Genomic DNA, 19,651 nt, shown 5'->3' on the forward strand with positions numbered 1-19,651 from the left:
CCATCCAGATATATACTTTCCATCCAGTGTGCCTGACCTTCATGTGCACAGAAATGCTTTTGAAAAGCAGTGCAAAAGTCCATGGCTTCCTTGCTCCATTTTATATGGGACATGATTTATGAGTAGAAATCTTGTAAAAATGGAATTTCAGATGCATTTCCTTCACTGACAGGTTGGCAAACATCTTATAAATCACGATGCAAGTTCCAAAATCCCTGCTAGTGATCAACAGATTTTATCAAACTTTTTATAGCTTTCAAAAGCAAGTTCCACAGAGTCTTGTTCTAATTTACTATTATTCACTTGCTATTAGAAAGTATCGTTGAATGAGCAATATTTGCTACAATGCCATGCACACAAACCATCTGCAATACCTGCAAATAAATTATACCTTCTTCTAATCCAAAAATACATATTTCTTATTATATTCTTGGAAGAAGGGGGAAGTTACTTGGTAACAAAAACACCACAAATCTTGTGCACCGTGTAAACAGTCTCCTTTTATGCACTTTCTTCACATCTGTGCAAATAAAGCCATTGTTACAAGCACAAAGAGCTGTGGCATACAATACACGCAGCTATGAAACCATGAGTGCTGTATGTGTTGAGTCTTTAAATGGAAGTGGCACATCTGCTTTTGGCATAGGAGTGTAAATCAATCCAAGATGTTTATTAAAGAGTCAGTAAAGACCTGTCCACACGCTCTTTCTTCCATCCAGCCTTGGGTTTGTTCTTGCTTTGTTATTTTCCTGGCAGTCAAGCATGGGCTCTGCACACTGAAAGTATGTGGTGTTTCTTCACGTACGGATAACATAACATGTCACGTAATATTGAACAAGTATGTGATGCAGAATGGTTTGGACAAAAATGTGAGCCAAAATGAGGTGGGGAGGAAAGGGTAAGTACAAACAGCTACAGAAAATGACTGAAAGGTTTGTTACTCTGCAAAAGTCAACCATGTTTCCTGGTACCTTTTGAATTAACGAGCCCTAGATTTGATTCCATGTTCTAGCTCTTGGCAATTAATGACCAAAATTTGCAATAGTGAAGGATGGTATTTTCTTAAGGAAGTCAATAACTGACTTTGCATTTGCTGAAAGTATTCATACCACTGGGCCTACCAGAGCAGGCCTGGTAGGATCAGCTCTTGCATGGGTTGACCAGCAGGAAAGTCAACATAATATTGGCACTGGCCAATACTGACACTGCAAACTGGCCCTTTTTGTGATTTTACAATTGCTGGTGTATTGGGCACATCCTGTAACATGTTCCTTTCCCATGGATTGAGGAGCTCTAGGGCTTGCTGTAGAACAGCAGTCCAAAGACAATAATACCTTTTGTGGGCAGCCTCTTTGTGGGCTACCTGCATGAAGCAGCACTTAAAAGACTGGACCTCAGGATGAAGGCAATGGCTCTGTGTCTGACAGGAAAGCCTGGGCCATGCAATGCTCCTTCCTCTTCCATCAAAGGATGCACAGGAAAGCATCCTAGGAAAGGGAATCCTCAACAGCTAGTCAGGAGGAGTAACCTGTGTCCTAACGAAGGGCCTACTTTGTAGCACATCTCTGAGTAACCGAGAACTTTACTGAGAAGTAAAATGAAAAATACAATGGATGTTGTATTCTTGACTTCCATGTGGGGAGATCATAACAGTGATGCTGTCCTTCAAATGCATTGAAGGAAACACGACATGTCCTGTCAGATACTAAAGGGAGGCTCATCCATTGAAAAGGCAGTATCTCTTTTGTATGATGGCAGTGGAATGTCACTGTTTTAAGAGACAAGATTGAAAAACAGACTGTTTGATGGGAAATGGTTTTGGAAGGTTTGTTGTGCAAAAGAGGGAATAGAGGCTGCTGGAAGTGTGCCACCCAGTGTTTTAAACTTGCACATTTAATTGACTAGACTGAACAAATAGCTTCTGTAATTGTTCATTTCTTCCTTGTTAAAATGGTCAGGATATATTAAAAAGCTGTATTCCTTATGCATATGCTTCAGTGATATTACCTATCAGCTCTGTCCCAAAAGTGTCTAAGATTGCTGTAAATTTGTTAATTGGGTGTCTTTTCATCTGTAGCTGAAATTCAGCTGCATGAGTGACCCAGGTGGATTTGCTCAGCAATACAGAACATACCAGGACAGAATCTATACAGCAATTTCTACTCCAGGCTAGAATTATCTTGATCAGACTTGTTATAGCATCTTGTTAAAATATTCTAGCCAGGGAAAAAATATTAATTAAATTAAATCAAACTCCTCACTTAGCCCAGAAAAGTTAAAAAAGGGGAAGAATAAAAAAGTAATGCTTTCTCCCATTTATTCCACCCACTCTTAAGTTTCTTCTTTTAATTTAATTTTATTTTATTCCATATGCCTGAAAATGGGACTTTGTGGAACTGAACCTTTTGCAAGTCACTGTGCCAGCTTTTTGGAGAACATCTTGGACAGGTCTCTTCATTTCCATTTAATTTTGTCTTTCTATGGCTGAAACATTGTAATTTAAATGAGTGCTTTCGAGTTCAGATTTTTTTAATGCAAATGTGTGCTGCTTTCCTATTGAATTGAAACCATCAATACTTCTTTTTCCCTATGAAAAGCAGAATAAAAAGTAATATTCTCAGGGCTGATGGCGAATTGGGATGTTACTTTCTTGTGAATTTAAGCTTAAAAAGGGAGATACATACAATGGTGAAGTATCAAAATATTGGCTTAATCTTCCTTCTGCCCAAGATATGATTAAAGCAGTTCTGTATATTTTAAAGAACAGCTGATGTAGGGAAGGTGCCAAGACACAGCAGACCAGTCACACTCCCTCAAGGCATTCTGTATAAGCTGCTTAGGGGAGTGCACACAGAAGTGAGACACTGTGTGCCTTCAGCAATCTTATGGTGCTCTATACCACCCTTGCTTTTGAAGGTTGTGGCGCATTTTAATTTGAAAGTAGGTGTAGTCTCACTTTTAATTTTTTTGGAAGCTGTCTACCACAAACCATTGTCTGAACTTATAGAACATCTTAGAGGGAAGTAAGTAATAGCAAAGAAGGTAAAAAATAATAGATCCTTGGTTTTCTTTAGAGTATACTGCATGCCTGTCTTCAGGCTATTCTTTTAGCTACAATGTCTATAAATGTAGGGCTTTTTTAAAATCTCTGAGTGTGGAAGTTCTCCAGTAAGCACGCCTCCTGGAGCAGGAGCTTTCTGCTTGTCAAATATTGCAAGATATGAAAACCAGCACATCTCATGCCCCCAGCATCAAGAGGGTTGGCAGCACCTGAGTTGCATCCATCCCTGATCTCTGCCAGACCAAGAGGCATGTGATGCTGAAGCACGTGGATTGTCTCACCCCTTCTCCCATTGGACAAGCACTCATGTCACAGCAAAAAATGCCTCAGTCCATGCCCAGTAGCACCCATGCCAGCAGTATTAGCAAACAGACCTCAGAGACTGAGCTCCCCTTTTAATCACAGAAGTTGCTATTTTCTCTCAGTGTCAGTGGTTGTTGTTCCAGCCCAGGCTTTATACATATTATTACTGGACTAAGGAAAACTTGAAGTGCTGCTTGCCCTGCAATACCAAATTTATGGATGAGGAGACAACTTCAGCCTGCCAGGTGATAATTTGGCACCCTTATGTCAGTGTTAAAATCCCTACAGCTGTAAATATTTATTGGATATGAAATATATTCCAGCTAACACATTATCATATGAATAAATCTAACATTAAATAAAACATGTGCTCTCCATCTCTTATTCAGTTTATAAAATTCTTGATTCTTGCTCTGTGCATTCTCAGCTTAATATAGCTATTCCAACGTACAGCAATCTGTGGCATGCCTTGATTTCTAATGCAACGTTTTGCTTCTTGTATTTCACCTCTTACAGCTTTTGCAAAGTTTTGATTTGATAGGACAAGCACAGTGAGGGCATTAGGACCAAGAGAAAGACGCACACATTGCTCTGTATTATGTCTGGCAAAGTGCTTCCTGACTGAGTGCCGTAGTTATGTGTGAAACAAAGTCAGGGACCGACTACTTCTCATCTGTTGATCACAGTTAACTTGAAGCCTCTGAACGGGGGAGAGCTGTCAGATCTGCTTTCAGAGATACAGTGCTTCAGTCCAGGAAGCAATTGGAAACTTTGAAGAAGCAGGATCTACTCTGGAAAGAAACGATGAGAAACGGGATTTCTTTCGACTTAGAATTTTAAAAAGGGGGAAAAAAAATCAAAGCTTTAGTTACTCTTTTAATCAGCAAAGCATGCACTTTCCTAACTAAGCTGGGACTCCGTATAATAAAGGATCTAATTTATCTCACTGGATCCATGCTACATTTAACTACAGTAAGTACAATATTAATAGGAATGTTATAATTTTTTTTTTCTGTAAATAGAGAGGAAAGCATGAAATGGCATCAGTGAAATGTGAAGGGAGCAAAAAAATCCTCTTGGCAGATAGTGAAAACCAGGGCTTTTGTGCAACCCGAAGACTGAAATCTGAGGAAGATCCAAGTGATATTTAACATGACCATCTGTATCATTTTGTCACCAACAGTATGTTCTTGAGGAAGAAGTGCAGATATGGATCACGTAAGCTGCAGTTTCTCCTGTTGTTTCTGATGCTGGGTTTTTTGCTACTGATGGTTACAACGCTGAATCCACCACCCAGCAACCAGAGCAAGGAAGGGACTTTCCAGCCTGTGGAGTTCAACGCCCGGGAAGGGTATCAGATGGACTTTGTGGAGACCCAAGAGATGCTGGAAACCCAGGAGGAGAGCCAGCAGTATTACCCTCTGGATGGTCTGTCGCCTTTCATCTCCCTGCGGGAGGATGAGTTGATCATGGCCGTCGTGTCGCCCACCGGCAAAAGGAACCACAGCAAGGCCAGGAAGGGCTATCGCGTGGTGAAGCAGCAGGGCAGGCGGCCGGAGGGGAAGGCAGAGGGGGGCCCCGAGTCCCAGCCGCTGTCCCTTCCCCTGCAAGATGGGCAAGGGGCTGCTGCGGGGGAGCGGCCGCTCGGCCTGGAAACCCACGGCTTTAACGAGGCGCTCAGCGAGCGGATCGCGCTGCGCCGAGACCTGCCTGAGGTACGACACCCGTTGTAAGTAAAACACCCTATTTCACTTCTGGGGGAAAACCTGCCTCCTTCCCCGCCGCCGCGCCTCCCCGAACCTCTCCTGCAAACCCCGCACCTCTCCTCTAGACCTCGCGTCTTTCCTATCGAACTCCCCGCTCCGGGTCGGGCGCTCCGTTCCTCAGACCAGGGACGCTCCCAGCCTCCTTCGGGAGGTGACTCAAGCCCTCAGGAGCCGGCGGGCGGCAAAGGTGGAGGGGGGCACGGTGCGGGAGGGGCGGCCGGGGTTCGCTGGCTGAGCGAGCAGAGGCGCGGGGCCAGCGCCGACGGGGGCGGTGTGAGCGCGGCCCCGCCACCCCCGCGCCCCCGGCCCGCCCGGCGCCGCCGCGCCCTGAGGCCGAGCGGGCGGCAGCGCCCCCTACCGGCAACCGCCTCACGGCAGGTGCCGCCCCGGACCCCGCCCTTCTCTGTCCGGCCGTGTGTCCGGCCGGCTGTCTGGCTGTCTGTCCGGCTGCGGGGCTGCGGAGGGGAAGGGAACCCGCGGCGGGCTGGCGAGCAGGAGAGGCGGCGTGCCTCCTCGACCAGGCCCCGTCTCAGCCCACCTGCCAGAGCTATGGGGTCACTGGGCTTACAAAGTGATGAATGAGTCAAGAGCTGGGGCTTTCAGAGATTCCAGAACTAAAGTGACCCGGTGGTCACTCATAAAAGTGGAGCCGACTCTGCATTGGTGTGGCCTCACTTTAAATACCGTGTGCAGTTTTGAGCACCACAATGTAAGAAAGATATAAAGCTGTTAAAGAGTGTCCAGGGGAGGACAACAGAGATGGCAAGGGGTCTGTAGGAGAAGCTGTGTGAAGAGCGGCTGAGGTCACTTGGTTTGTTCAGCCTGGAGGAGACTGAGGGGAAACCTCATTGCTGTCTACAGGGTACTCACAAGGGGAGGAGGAGGGTAGGCACTGATCTCTTCTCTGGGCTGACCAGTGACAGGACCCGGGAATGGCCTGAAGTTTTGTCAGGGGAGCTTTAGGCTGAATATTAATAAAAGATTCTTCACCCAGAGGGTGGATGGGAACTGGAACAGCTCCCCAGGGAAGTGCTCACGGCACTAAGCCTGACAGTTCAAGGAGAGTTTGGACAATGCTCTCAAGCAAATGGTTTGACCCTTAGGGTGTCCTGGGCTGGGCCAGGAGTTGGACTCAATGATCCTTGTGGGTCCTTCCAAATCAGAATATCCTGTGATTCTGTGGCAAGTATTGAAAGGAAACTCCTGGGAGGAAGGAAGGTGGATATTGGTGTGCTGGACAAGCTCTGCCAACACTACCAAGCCTGTCAGCAGCCAGGCTGTAAGGCCACTGCAAAAAATGTTGTATTTGAAGCCCCAGGTGTTACATTTGAAGTCTGGAGACTTGAGAGTCAGTTGCCCCAGCAGCCCAGGAGGGGCTACTCATCACACTTCTTAAAAAGGATCTGAGGTGTATCTACTATCAAGGATGGAAAGTTCAGGTTGGACATTAGGAGGAATTTCTTCAAAGAAAGGACAATTAAACATTGGAATGAAATGTTCAGGGAGGTATGGAGTCACTGTACCTGGACGTGTTTAAGGGAAAACTGGACATGGCACCTAGTGCTGTGGTCTCATTGAGAAGGTGATGATCAATCAAAGACTGGACTTGATGATCCAAGAGGTCTTTTCCAGCCTAATTGATTCTGTGATATGCTTCCCTTCCCAGGGGGAGGGCAAGAGATGTGAGTGGTGTCTTGTCTCCTGTAACAAAAATAATTGTAATTTTCTCCAAGGACACGGTAGAAAGATATACCAGAAAACATTTTAAATAAGACACAGCATATTTATTTTTTTTCAAACCACCACACGTGTGTTCATTTTCACATGTTTAAATACAGCTGGCTGCTCTAATTTAAGGGTACAGTCACAAAGAAAGAGAAATGAAACATTATTTTTCTGTATTTACTGACTAGGTTCAGTGTTAATTTGGTTAAATCCATTAAATAATGACATGCTGATATTATTTCAGTTATTTTTTGGCATGCCTCACTGCTAACTCTTTGAACTATGTAATGTTCAAAGGAGGAATGACTACCCTGGTTTACTGCCTGTGGTGGAAAGCCAAAAAACAATTTTACTTTGGCAGCTGAAGGGCCATCCAAGAAGAGACAGCTTTAGTTAATACTGATCTTGGTAAAATTTAAGCCATGGTCTCAGAGCTCTTGGATGGATTTTGCTGCCTGACTAGTTACAGCCTAAAGAACTCTCAACACCACAGCTTACTGAGCCCAGACTGAAACCTCAGATCTCAGCATCTGAGGCTGATCTAAATCCAGATCATAAACCTGCAGCAGGATATGTCTAAGCCAGACCTGTCCTTTATGGCACAACACACAAACCACAATGATAATTTTTAGGTGTAGTTTACTCTGGGGGCCTGGCTTGCAATTGTGTCAGTCCAGTTTAACAGCAGTGTAAAAAGAGAGCAAACCAGAATCAGATTGTCTGAGTTTCTATTCAGTTCACATCATGTCGTTCATCACAATGTCTATTATTATTTAATTAGAGGGAAGCCAACCAGTTAGAGATGTTTCGGTGAGTTACCTCCATGGACTTAGTCTCCCTCATGTCACTTGAAATTGGATGGCAAATACTTCATATAAGAAGTGGCCCGTCCTCTGAGGTACCTTCCTCCCTCAGAGTGTTTTCTGCTGTTATCAGTTGCTCCAGCTGGGACTGACACTCTCCTGGGACACCTGAATCAAGCCTGCCATTGTGACTTTTATGATGGGGGTTCTGCCCAAAAGAAAGGTCTGTTTTCCTCTCTTGCATTTGAGTGTCAAATGGCAAAAGAAACTCACAAGGTATCTACAAAAGTTTTAAGTTTCATTACAAAAGTATAGCTTCCTCTGGGGTGCTGTTTGTAGCTGAATCTCAATGAAACATTTTCCTGAAGGTGAGTGGGAGTCCCTGCCAGCTCTGCCTTTGCCTTGTCAGAATTGCTTTCAGTTCGTTGCTGCATGTGGCAATTCCTTGTTTTTCACAAATTAGATTAAATCACTATGTCTCATATCAGTCACAGCCCTGACTTTTTGAAATGCCAATTTATGATAGACAGTCTATGAAACTGCTCCAAATTACAGGGAAGGTATTCTTGTATGCCAGTACCCTTGTGCATTTTTGTGAAGATTAGATATCTATATTGCAAGTCTTTGCCAATCTCCATGGCAACTAAGCACTTGTCATCAAGGTTATGTGTTCAAGTACAGTTATTTTCAATTCTTTTCCAATTAAGATTTCACAACAGCCTTATTTTCTGTATAAAATAACATATAACCACAGTACTAGCAACTACGTGCTAATAGGTATTGAATGTTTCTGGTTAGAAGCTACCTAGTAGTAAAAGGACTGCATCAGATCTTCACTTTTCTTAATTACTTCTCAATTCTACTGCTTGAAAATATTCACTCCCAAGTCATGAGAGTATTCTTTTCCTGATTCTGCTGAAAATGGAAACAACCACCTTATATGAAATTGTAACAGTATTGTTGATTACACAAAATTAGTAAACCAAGGACAATATAGATTAATTACAGTGTAAAATCATCAAGAAAATGTGCCTTTCTGCACAAAAAAATATAATGTGAACTATTTAATAATACAATAAATTATTAAGATTGTGCTCATTTGAAATATATATTTCCAGAAGTGCATCTATAGCAACCATTTATGTGTATTCATAATTAAATCACTCAGACTATGGGTTCTCTTAATTGATTAGCAGCTTTGGGTCTGGATAGTGTCTAGCAGCATAGGGCTTCAGTTCATGAACGGAAGCACTAAGTAAAATGCTAATAAAAAGAAATACTAGAATTATATCCCTTCCATGAGTTTCTGCTGAGTAGCCAATTGTTTAACAACCTCTGTAAAATTTGTATAATTATTTGCTTGGCAATACAAAAATGCTGAAATAACAATGGGCTACATTCAGGCAATTGTGTAATTCCTTGAAGAAATTCTTGCTGCTGGAGATTAAATGAGTTAGGACACTGAATGACTGTTATTTGGGAAATGAAAAGATTTTTTAAATGTCCTTTCTAATGTCAGCAAAGCAGTATATAGACACAGTCTTTGCATATCTACAATGGGCATTTTGAAGGCCCATTTTTCTGGAAAATATGCATCCTCACACCAGAACAGATGGTTTTCATATGCATTTTATCTGAGGAGGAATGGGAAGAATTTGTCATCTTTAAATGTTTGAATTATTGTAGTGGTTTAACACCGGCTGGGAATTAAACTTCCCCCTGTTCCCCTCTGGTGAGGGAAGGACAAAGGAGAGACTCATGAGTTGATTTACTGAAAGCAAACAGCAATGGCATAAGAAACAATGACAGCAGCAATAACAAAAGTATACGAAAAGAGGTGCTTTACACACAAAAGGCATTCACCACCTTGACTTAGCTCTGCATGGCTGCTGAGACAAAGACAAGATGGCAGGGGGATGTTCCTGTGACTCAGCAATGACAGTGGTTATTCCCAAGGCAAAGACAAGATGGCAGGGAGACGTTCCTGTAGCTTGGCAGTGTTATGCAGTTATTCCTGAGACCAAGACAGATGGTGGGCAGTCGCCTTACACAGCACCATATGACCTCCTGAGACAAAGACAAGATGGCAGACACTCCCTGTAGCCAGTGTTCCCCAAGCCCAAGACAATGAAAAACAATGACAGAACAAACCCCCAAAACTTGATTGTCCATACTGCACCACTCCACCCACTTCCAGACTGCTCTGCTGGTTCGATTGCACGCTGACTCCCGGCTGGGAGCCTCATCCAGCAGTGATTCATTTTCATGGGAAAAGCAACCTGTATAAACTTCATAGTATTTTTTTCTTAAATGTACATACATTTTTAATCATGGCCCATGTAAGGATCCATGTCATTGCCATAAAGGACTGAGATGTTAGCTTCACTCACTAGGATCTTGGTCAGGTAATCCACAGATATACTCATCTGTTGTGCAGATGAGTTATTTTGTTGGTCTTAATGGTACTGCAATTGTTTGCTCTTTTCTTTTTTGTGTGAGAAAACATGGAAATTGGTAGAGGCTGACTGACTTGCTTTATCCCTCACTCTATCTTCACTTTTTCTTTGTGTTCTGGACCATTTCTGTTTGAGCTCTCTTTTTTTGAAGCAGACAGAGTAGGGAAAAAACCTATCCCAGGACACAGGAACATTTTCCTCTTTTTGTATTATAATTTTGAAAGTGCCATTCCCATATTTTAACTTCATATTCCAGTTTTGAACACCTTAGTGCTTCCTTTTCTTAGAAGTGAGCTGAGATCTTAAACTGCTCTCTACCCCTAAAGCTTTAGGTGCTGCTTACAACTTTGCTCTGAGAAAAAATTTAGCCATTTGTTCCAGTGTTTCCAGTGTCTTCCTCATTTTCACCCATGTAGGTGCCTACAGCAAAAATATGACTCCAGTCTGCCCACTGCTAGTGTCATCATCTGTTTCCACGATGAAGCCTGGTCTACTCTGCTGAGAACTGTGCACAGCATTATGGATACAGCCCCAAAGGCCTTCCTCAAGGATATCATCCTAGTTGACGATCTCAGCCAGCAAGGTAGTTCCCATTTCTCTGTATGTGAGTTCCTTTTTCCAAAACTTCAGGGAAAAAACCGTCCTCCTGCAAGAAGTGTGTGAGGAGAGGAGAAGGCAAAGAGGACTCGCAGGAAATGAGAGCCCAGAGCTGGCTACCAGGTTTCACGATCCATGCCTAGAATTCAGCGTAGACGTTCAGCTTTGAAATATGTTTCTTTTTTCCCCCCACATAATTTACAACACTCTGAACTTTCTTACTTTAAAATAAGATCACAGTATGCAAATCTTAGGATTCCCACTGGACCAGATCTGCTGTCATAATTTCCAGACCTGGATTTTGGCTGAAGCCTAGAGTGGAAAAGTTCATATTGCTAAAGTAGTCCAAAGTGCTTGGGAAAGCCAAACGCCTGTAGTATCTCACTCTCATCTGTGTATTTTATGAGATGATGAGAGCATCCACCTTTTGCTAAAAACAGGAGAAGAGGCTATTAAAATTCCCACAGGAATAGCTTCCTACCTTGTGAATCTCAGGTTCCATTAGTCACTACTTCCCTTTGACATTATGTTGCTGTAGAAATATTTGAAAGGTGGCCTACTTGGCCATTTAAAACAAATACCTCGGAAACATTTTACCAGCAAGAAGTAGCATCTCCTACTTCCTGTTTCTTTTCTGTAACAGCTTGAATCAAAACAGAAACATTTCAGTGACTGTTCTGTTTCTAACAGGGCCCCTGAAGTCCGCTCTGAGCGAATACATCTCTAAACTGGATGGTGTGAAGCTCATCCGGAGCAACAAGAGGCTTGGAGTCATCAGAGGTCGGATGCTAGGAGCAGCACGGGCTACCGGGGATGTGCTCATCTTCATGGATTCACACTGCGAGTGTCAGAAGGGCTGGCTGGAACCCCTCCTGGCCAGGCTCTCCAGCAACCGGTAAATATCCCTGGATATGTACATTTCTGCTGAAAGGGATGTGTTTGGAAAGTGTTGGGTAGTTTTTGTAATCCTCCCTTGGCTCCCTTCTTGCTTCTGGTCACATCCCTTTTATTTTCTACCTTATCACCATATGCATCACTTTGATATGTGGGAACCAGGATAGGTCTCACAGCTGATAACCCTCACTTTACACCCAGTGTAAATTTCAAAATTGGTATCCAGTTAGAGCTTTAAGAAGCTGGTGGTCTGAATTAAAAAGGTTTCAGTCTCAACCTGTTTGTAAATCGGCAAACATCCACCAGAGAAAACTACTGCAAGACTCCATTATTTTTACTTTTTAGCCATCTCACTGATGAAGCCAAGAATAAAATGCTTTGTCCTCCTGAGCCAGTTCAGCTGTGTACCAACATCACCTTTTGGCCACCATTTCTCTTCCACAGAAAAAGCCCAGATAGCCTGGGCAGCCTAGACAGGTCCAGCTAATCACCAGTACTTTCACTGACACCAAAGCAACAGAGTAAGGCAGCGATTCACAATTTTTGAGTATTTCATGTTTAGGGTGATTCTTGGGCCTGCTCTCTACTGTGTACAGCTAAGCTCATCTGTGCAGTCCTTTGAAAAGATTAAAACCATTGCAAATATGTCTAGGCTTACATGTCAGTAAATCTTTTATTAAAGGGACTTTTCTGAAAGAAAAATTTGTACATTAATTTGTCACTTGGGAAAAAAATAATTGCTAGAGGGGGTAAAATAAAAAAAATCTTTGAACTCTTACTAGACTGTTAAATAGTCATGCTAAACACCTTCAAAGGCAGTTCCCAGGCACTGGAAGAAGCTGCTTTTATGGCTTATTATGTTTGCTTATAAGAGAATTAATGTGAGCTTTTTAAAATTATTACATCATTTGAATGAAAACATTAAGAATACTGAAAGCAAGAGTAATGCTGTGCTAGAATGTCAGGAATATTCTTTTCAAAAAGGTCCTTCTTGGAAAAGCAAATTTTTGTTTGCTGACTAATTAGATTATTCACTGTGAATATCTTTCATGATTCTTCTGCCTTGAACTATTGAACTGCCTTGTCTATTTTTAATGTTCAAGCAAAACTACAGTGTGTATCAGTTGGCCAGTCTTTATGACTGTAAGAGTGTTAAAATTGCTAAAATTAAAAGTTATGGATGGTCTCAGAGGAGAGCTATAGTGGAGAATTACAACAGCCAGAGAGAAATAAGGACCCCACAACCGCACAATGTCAAAAACTCACTGTCAAAAATTATCCCTCCTGAGGGAATGCAAAGCCTCCAAGTATGCTATCATTCAGAGATTCTGTAGCACTGTCACCAGAGGGTGAGAAAGGAATTATTTTCCTTTATAGGGCCCATATGTTCATTCATTACTCCAGGAGAGCAGAATTTAACAGTAAATAAACTAATATCTAACGGATTAATGAAACAAAGGTGGAAACCTGATTGAATAATGGTATGGTTTAAGCCATCCCTTTTTGTGTGCTGTATTAGTCACTGTGTCTGATCCTGGAAGCTTTCTCACTCCTAGTGAGGAGAACCTGTGACATCCTCCACTGAGGAGGGAAGATAAGGTCTAAGGCACCCGGCAGTCACCTTCCCTTACCGTCCCTCTTTCTCCAACTGAAGAATGATGACAATAATACTGACCTGATAAGGAAGTTAATTCATGACTTGTCATTAATTGCTTGTAATGCTTGCATGGAAAAGTAAAGCATTAGTATAGTCAACTTGGCCTCATTTAGCACTTGAGGAGCTGTTAAATTGAATCATGTGCACTCCCTGAGACTACCCAAGTGAGGAAAGCACAGGAAGTTGAAAATGACTGCTGAAATATCCATCTTTCCTCTTCTAATGTACCGTTCAAACTGTAACTCAGGCACTTTTGGTGGAGGTACAGGATGGTCAAACAACCACCTGGAGTGAGTCAGTTGTTTGGCAAGGACCAATGCAGCCTTTCAAAGTTCAAACATTTGCAGGAGCTTAAGGGAGATGTAGAGTGGTTTCAACTTTGAAAAGTGTGATCAAACCTAATTTTCCAGACTCCTGATCAAAGTGTGTCAGTATTATGATTATATTGTGATCTGTCTTAGAGTGATGCCGAGAGATCCTTGCCCAGACTGAGATCTCACTGTGAGTTGAACATACAGCAAGAGAAATACTCCCAGTACTTAGCAGACTGTAGGATAAATGTAAGAAAAATTATCCCAGTTTTACAGGTATAGAAACATTTATACAGAAATACTTGGCAGATATTTGACCTGTTCTAGGTAATGACATTTCATCTCCCTACATGATGGCTTTATTCATTAATTCAATCTAATTTATTTTTCTGAAAATGTATTAAGTCATTCTAAAATCATTGGATATACGCTTATGAGCACCTTGATTGGGACTAGTTCTGTGAACCATACTTAATAAATTGACTGGGAAGCTGTGCATCAGCTTAGTATATTGCCTAGAGAATGGTTCAGTGATTTCTAAAGCATTCCTTGACATTTTGATTATTCAGGGATGAATACTGTAGGTACCTGGACAATATTAGAAAACTACATGAGATATCCCACAGATCATTTAATTTGACAACTGTTTGTGTTCCAGGCTAATTCCAGGTGAGTAGCATGGTGCATAACAATGCAGCTGTGCCATTATTACAGTCATCTTTGGAAGGGTTTGCCTTTTCCAGGAGACTGCAGAGCTGCTATTTTGTATTCCATCCAAAGGCAGGGAAAGGCAGAGGGAGCATATAATGAACTGTTCCATGAAGCCTTAAAAATGTTGTTCCTTTGATCTAAGAACACAGTGGCCACTATGCTGAAGCAGGATGATGAGAAAAAAAAATCCAAAACATATTTCCTTAAAATACTTCATGAAAGCAAAAGGAACCATGATTATATCCTTGACAAGAAATTCCACCTCTAAAAGAGGCCTGGGCACCACAACTATGGACGTTTTGCATAGAGGTAGCTGAACCTTAGGACCTTTCCCCTGCTCCTCATTGCAAGGGCTGTTTCTCTCTGTGCTGGAGCACTGCCTATGTCACAGCTCAAATATTAGATTAGGAAAGAGAAGCCTATTATATTATTTTAAAAAGCTTATCTGGTTTCTAAAATTCAAAATGGCTCTACTTAGCACTGTGATTCTAGGTCACTTTAATGAAAATGCCGATAAACAGAATAAGAAATTAGCATAGCAGTGGAAAGGTGTTTCATCATCTGTGTGCTCCCATCAGGAACAAATGGAAGGCTCTGCTTGTAGATACAGGAATAGAAGGAGTTCTGCTGTCCAGAAATCTTCTGTGTGGTCCTGATTTTATGATAATACACAAGAGAGAAGGGAAATATTTTGCACTAGAGATGAACAGCTTCTTCATCTCTTTTATTCTGATTCTCCACTTTTCAGTGGCCCATATCCCAGCTTTTTGAGCTACTAAATACATGAGCCATCTGTTTTCTAACTTCTCACAGGCTTTGGAAAACATGATGCTATCCATTCAGAACCCACACAACCCCAGCATCTGAGCATGCAATTCCATGCTGCTCTCCCTGTTTTGAAAGCCTTCCATACACTTCACATGTAACAGCCTGCTTCCTGGGATTTCTGTGTTTGCTCCTTCCTTTTATATCCCCCGTTTGTCAATAGCACTCATTTCAAATTCAGTAAATGTTCTGCATTTACATGGTAGGATATGGGAAGATAAGCTTCACAATCTTTCACAGTTGATCAGGATCAGAAGGTGACCTATTTTAAAGAAGTTGAGGTAAAGAAAATAAAGACAAGAGCCTAAAGCCAAAGGCAAATATTACTGCTAAACACAGGACCAATATAGATTTAGGCATGATTCATGGCTCAGTGCCATGACTGACCAGTGTTAAAAGGTGTTGGTTACCTCTACAGATCTTGTTACTATACATACAAATTTTAATACTTTAGCAAAAAAGGCAAGTTCAAAAATTATTATTTTTTAATAAAGCATTCCCAAAGCATCCCCTTAGACCTATTTTAAAGAAGTTGAGGTAAAGAAAATAAAGACAAGAGCCTAAAGCCAAAGGCAAATATTACTGCTAAACACAGGACCAATATAGATTTAGGCATGATTCATGGCTCAGTGCCATGACTGACCAGTGTTAAAAGGTGTTGGTTACCTCTACAGATCTTGTTACTATACATACAAATTTTAATACTTTAGCAAAAAAGGCAAGTTCAAAAATTATTATTTTTTAATAAAGCATTCCCAAAGCATCCCCTTAGCACTCTGCTTTGCAGAGATTTTCCCAGTGCTTAGCATATTAATAGTCCACCCATTCGAGTAGACTGTTCCTATGCCCTAAGTTAGTCTGGAGTTGGTCTGTAAGGCAGAATTTAAGTAATCCTTTATAATTTAGCTTTGCCATTCCTTATCACTACATTTTATCTTCTTATTAACCTTACCTAATTTCAAGTGGTCTGTATTTCTAAGACTTCAGCTAGCCAGCAAGGGGCTCTCAGTGGAAATGCAGCATTTTGTGGAACCAGCTTGGGTCCTCAGTTACTCACTGAAGTTTTGACTGTGTGCAGAAACAAAGAGCCAGGACAGGCTGGATTTCTTAGCTATCTAATTTTTGCAAGCTATGATGCACCTTGAAATAGGTTGAGAAATATACATAATTTTCATGTTTGGTTTTTGGTTGGTTTTGGGGTTTTTTCCCCTTCTTTAAAGGAGGATTTAAACAGATTAAAATCTATTCCCTTCCCAGCAAAATAAAGTATAAATCAATACAAAAGCACTTCCAAAAAAGTGTATCCAAAACTTCAAAACAGATACATTAATTAAAACTTCCTCTCCCCATGTTACTTAGTTTAAAATTAGAAAAGAACATAAAGTCTATGCTGACTGTAAAGGGTCATGGAAGACATTTCATTTGTGATTGTATTTGGTAAAGAAATCCCAAACCAGGAAATTGTTCTTGTTTGGGTTGCTCTTTTTCATGGAATTGTGACCTTTTGTAATTTGTGTGAGTTCCAAGCATTTGAAATATTCACAGATTAGTCAAAGAGTTCAAAGCCTTGCTGCTAGTTGTATTTGAATTTCCTGTTTTCCCCTTTCCTCAGATTCCACAGAGTAAAATTAGCAGTAGTTTGTACTTCATTTCAAAGTGCTGAGAAGCTGCTGTCTGCCAGTTACCCAGTTAAAAACAAGAATAGCTAAGAACATCTTCCAATTACCATCTACTGCAAATTTGCATTTAGAACTACACAAATATCAAACCCTCATTGAATATGCAGAAAACAGCTATTTTACATTTTTTAAATCATACCAACCAGAAAATGGGTAAAGTACTGCTTGATTAGGATTAAAACTGAATGTTGACCAATTTTCACACAAGATAAAGCTATTACATTCCTGTTTCAGATCAGAAAGACACTCCAAATATTTAGTTTTAAGAAGGTGTGTTTCTGTTGGTTTCAGCAGAGCTACATTGGGATTATACTATACTTACACTAGGTGAAGGCCTAGAATTATTCTTACAAACATACTCTTGAAAATTGTTACTCTTGGCATTCTGAAAAAACTACATGAATAGTAGTTCTAAAACACAGTTATCATTTTTTACTGTACAATTTTGTGGGAAAGGAGATCAGATTTTATTTTGTTCTGGTTTGTGGTTGAATTTAGCTTGGATAGAACATGACCTATTCCTGTGAATTATTTTCAGCTTAAACACTGTAATTTTCCATGTCATAATTTGCAGATAGTTTGGATAATTGCTTGGTCTCCAAACTATCAGAATCCACTATGTCCTTATTGGTATATTTCTTGTATTGGAATCTTGAAGAATCAATGCCCAGTAACAAGAACTACTATTGTGGTGCCTACTCTTGTGAGCAATTGCACTGATATGAGAAGCACCATTGGAGTTTGGAGCTTTATAGTAGCAACAAATTCAAGGTGGATAAAAAAAAAAAGACATTTGAAATAGTTGCAATGATATGAAAATGTAGGGTAGTCTGAAATGTCTGGATCATCCAATCCAGAATATATCTCTGTGTGTCTGTATTTGCATTGTCTCTATCCGAACTATCCAGGATCAGTTCATGTGGTCTAGTCTGCATGGTCAAGGTCTTTTGAGTGGTTTAGTCCACACTGCTTCTGGCTTCCACTCAAGAACACCTTCCTGATATTTCTCTCTTGAATCTGAAATTGTAAGATAAACTACCCTGGGGTCATTAATTCCTCAGTCCTGTCTGAATGAGAATGGATACCCCAGTTGCAATAGATAGTGTGGGTTTCAGCAAGCAGCAGCAAACTGAGGTGGGAGCTATAGCTGCATTACACTCCCAACCAGGCAGTTGTCAGAGATGCTCGTACACTGGAGAATGCAGCAGGCTGTAGAAATTACTGTTACAGTGACTTTTTATTTTTGACATTTAGTCATTTAAAATCCACTTAACTTGTCAGATGGATTTCCCCCAGCATATCAAAGAAAAGAAATGCCTTTTTGCGTGAGTCCAGTGGGACACTACCTTTAGTAACTTTTAGAAGCAGGTAGTTTCCTTTGCATGCTGTTAGTGCGTAAAGCTTTCAGTAGAAAGGGCTTTGCTGGCTTGAGAGCTGGATGGTTTCTCCTGTCATGGATACAAAACCCCATCACAGAGACATCATTAGGAGAATCAGGGAAGCATATCAGCTTTATTATTTTTAATATCAGTTCTTTCCATTTCTTCTTGAGTCCTGCAGAAGGATGACAGGAACTCACTGCCTTGATGAATATGCCTGCAAATGCTGCATGTGACCATAAAATTTTCTCACTTATTTATAAACTAGATGCTTGTTTCTAAGAGTCCCGATTACTGCATATCATAAAGGATGGTTTTACACATGAGCAGAGAAATAAAATCACTTTTTTTATTTTGAATCTTCCTGGCTTAAGCTCATCATAGGACAGTCTGCTCTTACTAGGAGACAAAACTGAGTCATTTTAAAGCAATCTTCTGCATGGTTCATCTTTGTATTATCAACTGGCAAGCAGTTGTCTGTTTCTCTGTGGGCTTCTAAAATCCTCTACAGGAAATGTCAACTGTGAAAAAACAAAGTTGGGAGTTTCCCCCACTCTGATACTGAAAAAACCATTATTCTAGCGATTGTAAAGGCAAGATATGTCAAGATTACATTAACATCACCCAGAGCTACCATCTTCCTTAGCTGGTTCTGGCCTCTGCCACAGAAAAATACAAATGTCTCACTGCACTGGATGTGCTTTCCTCTGAGATGTCCTTTCTTCACTGACAGTATTAAGTTTCAAGCAAATTTCTCTCCTTGTGATTTCTGACCAACATATATATCTTAAAAGAGGAGATAAAAACACCTACATTTTGCCCTCAAATTGACCATTTCATTTTTCTCTCCCTCAGTTTTAACAGGAAGTTATTTCCTAGGGAATAATTTCTCACGCAGATATTCCTACTCTAGAACAATAATAATGTCTTTCAGTATACTTTAATCCCTCTTAAATATTACTGATTTTTCTCCAGAGGAACTTCTGTCTATAGACAAGCCTTTGCACTGAGACCAGAGACTATGTTTTTAGCATAACTGAGAAAAAATGGATAATATTATTCTTCAACACTTTTTCCCTGCAGTCCCTAATACCATTTCATTCATACTCTGCAAATTTCCAAATGTGATATATCAGTGACCTGAAAACAAGGAACACTGAAGAAAATTCTGAACTACCAGTTAATTCCAAGATGATGTGCAAGTACACTGTGAAATACTGTGACTTCTTTGCCATAGGGAAATGTCTAGTACCGCTTCTCAGACTGATCCAAATCTAACTTAAGTTAGAAATCAATTCAAGGATTGTCACTTACAGTGCAGTGTCTCTGTTTCGCACTTAAAAGTAGATTCCACACCGTGACAGTGCATTTGCAAGACTGTGATAAAATACAAAGAGGCACTGGCTTATGAACTCAGTAAGAAATATTTTTTCAAAACAACCAGCAGAAAAAACTAAGGATAAGTGCACTCTTTATTGGCCTGA

At 40.9% G+C, this 19,651-nt stretch overlaps 1 protein-coding gene across 4 annotated transcripts in view; it reads left to right on the plus strand.

The window, feature by feature from the left end:
* Nucleotides 1–528: 528 nt before the first annotated feature.
* The window catches only part of GALNT15 (polypeptide N-acetylgalactosaminyltransferase 15), a 33,128-nt gene continuing 14,005 nt past the window's right edge, over nt 529–19,651 (plus strand). Inside the window, exons 1-4 of one of the 4 annotated variants that reach the window (XR_009276891.1) lie at nt 529–3,609; nt 4,548–5,093; nt 10,531–10,697; nt 11,402–11,606. Coding sequence is in view for 3 of the 4 variants with exons in the window: in XM_058832071.1 (XP_058688054.1) it covers nt 3,584–3,609; nt 4,548–5,093; nt 10,531–10,697; nt 11,402–11,606 (944 nt within the window). In the remaining variant the exon portion in view is untranslated. Of the gene's footprint in view, nt 3,610–4,386; nt 5,094–10,530; nt 10,698–11,401; nt 11,607–19,651 lie in introns of those variants that run through there. The other 3 variants (XM_058832072.1, XM_058832071.1, XM_058832073.1) reach the window with 3 other exon arrangements.

This window comes from Poecile atricapillus, chromosome 2 (genome assembly GCF_030490865.1).
Source record: "Poecile atricapillus isolate bPoeAtr1 chromosome 2, bPoeAtr1.hap1, whole genome shotgun sequence".
NCBI lineage: Eukaryota > Metazoa > Chordata > Aves > Passeriformes > Paridae > Poecile > Poecile atricapillus.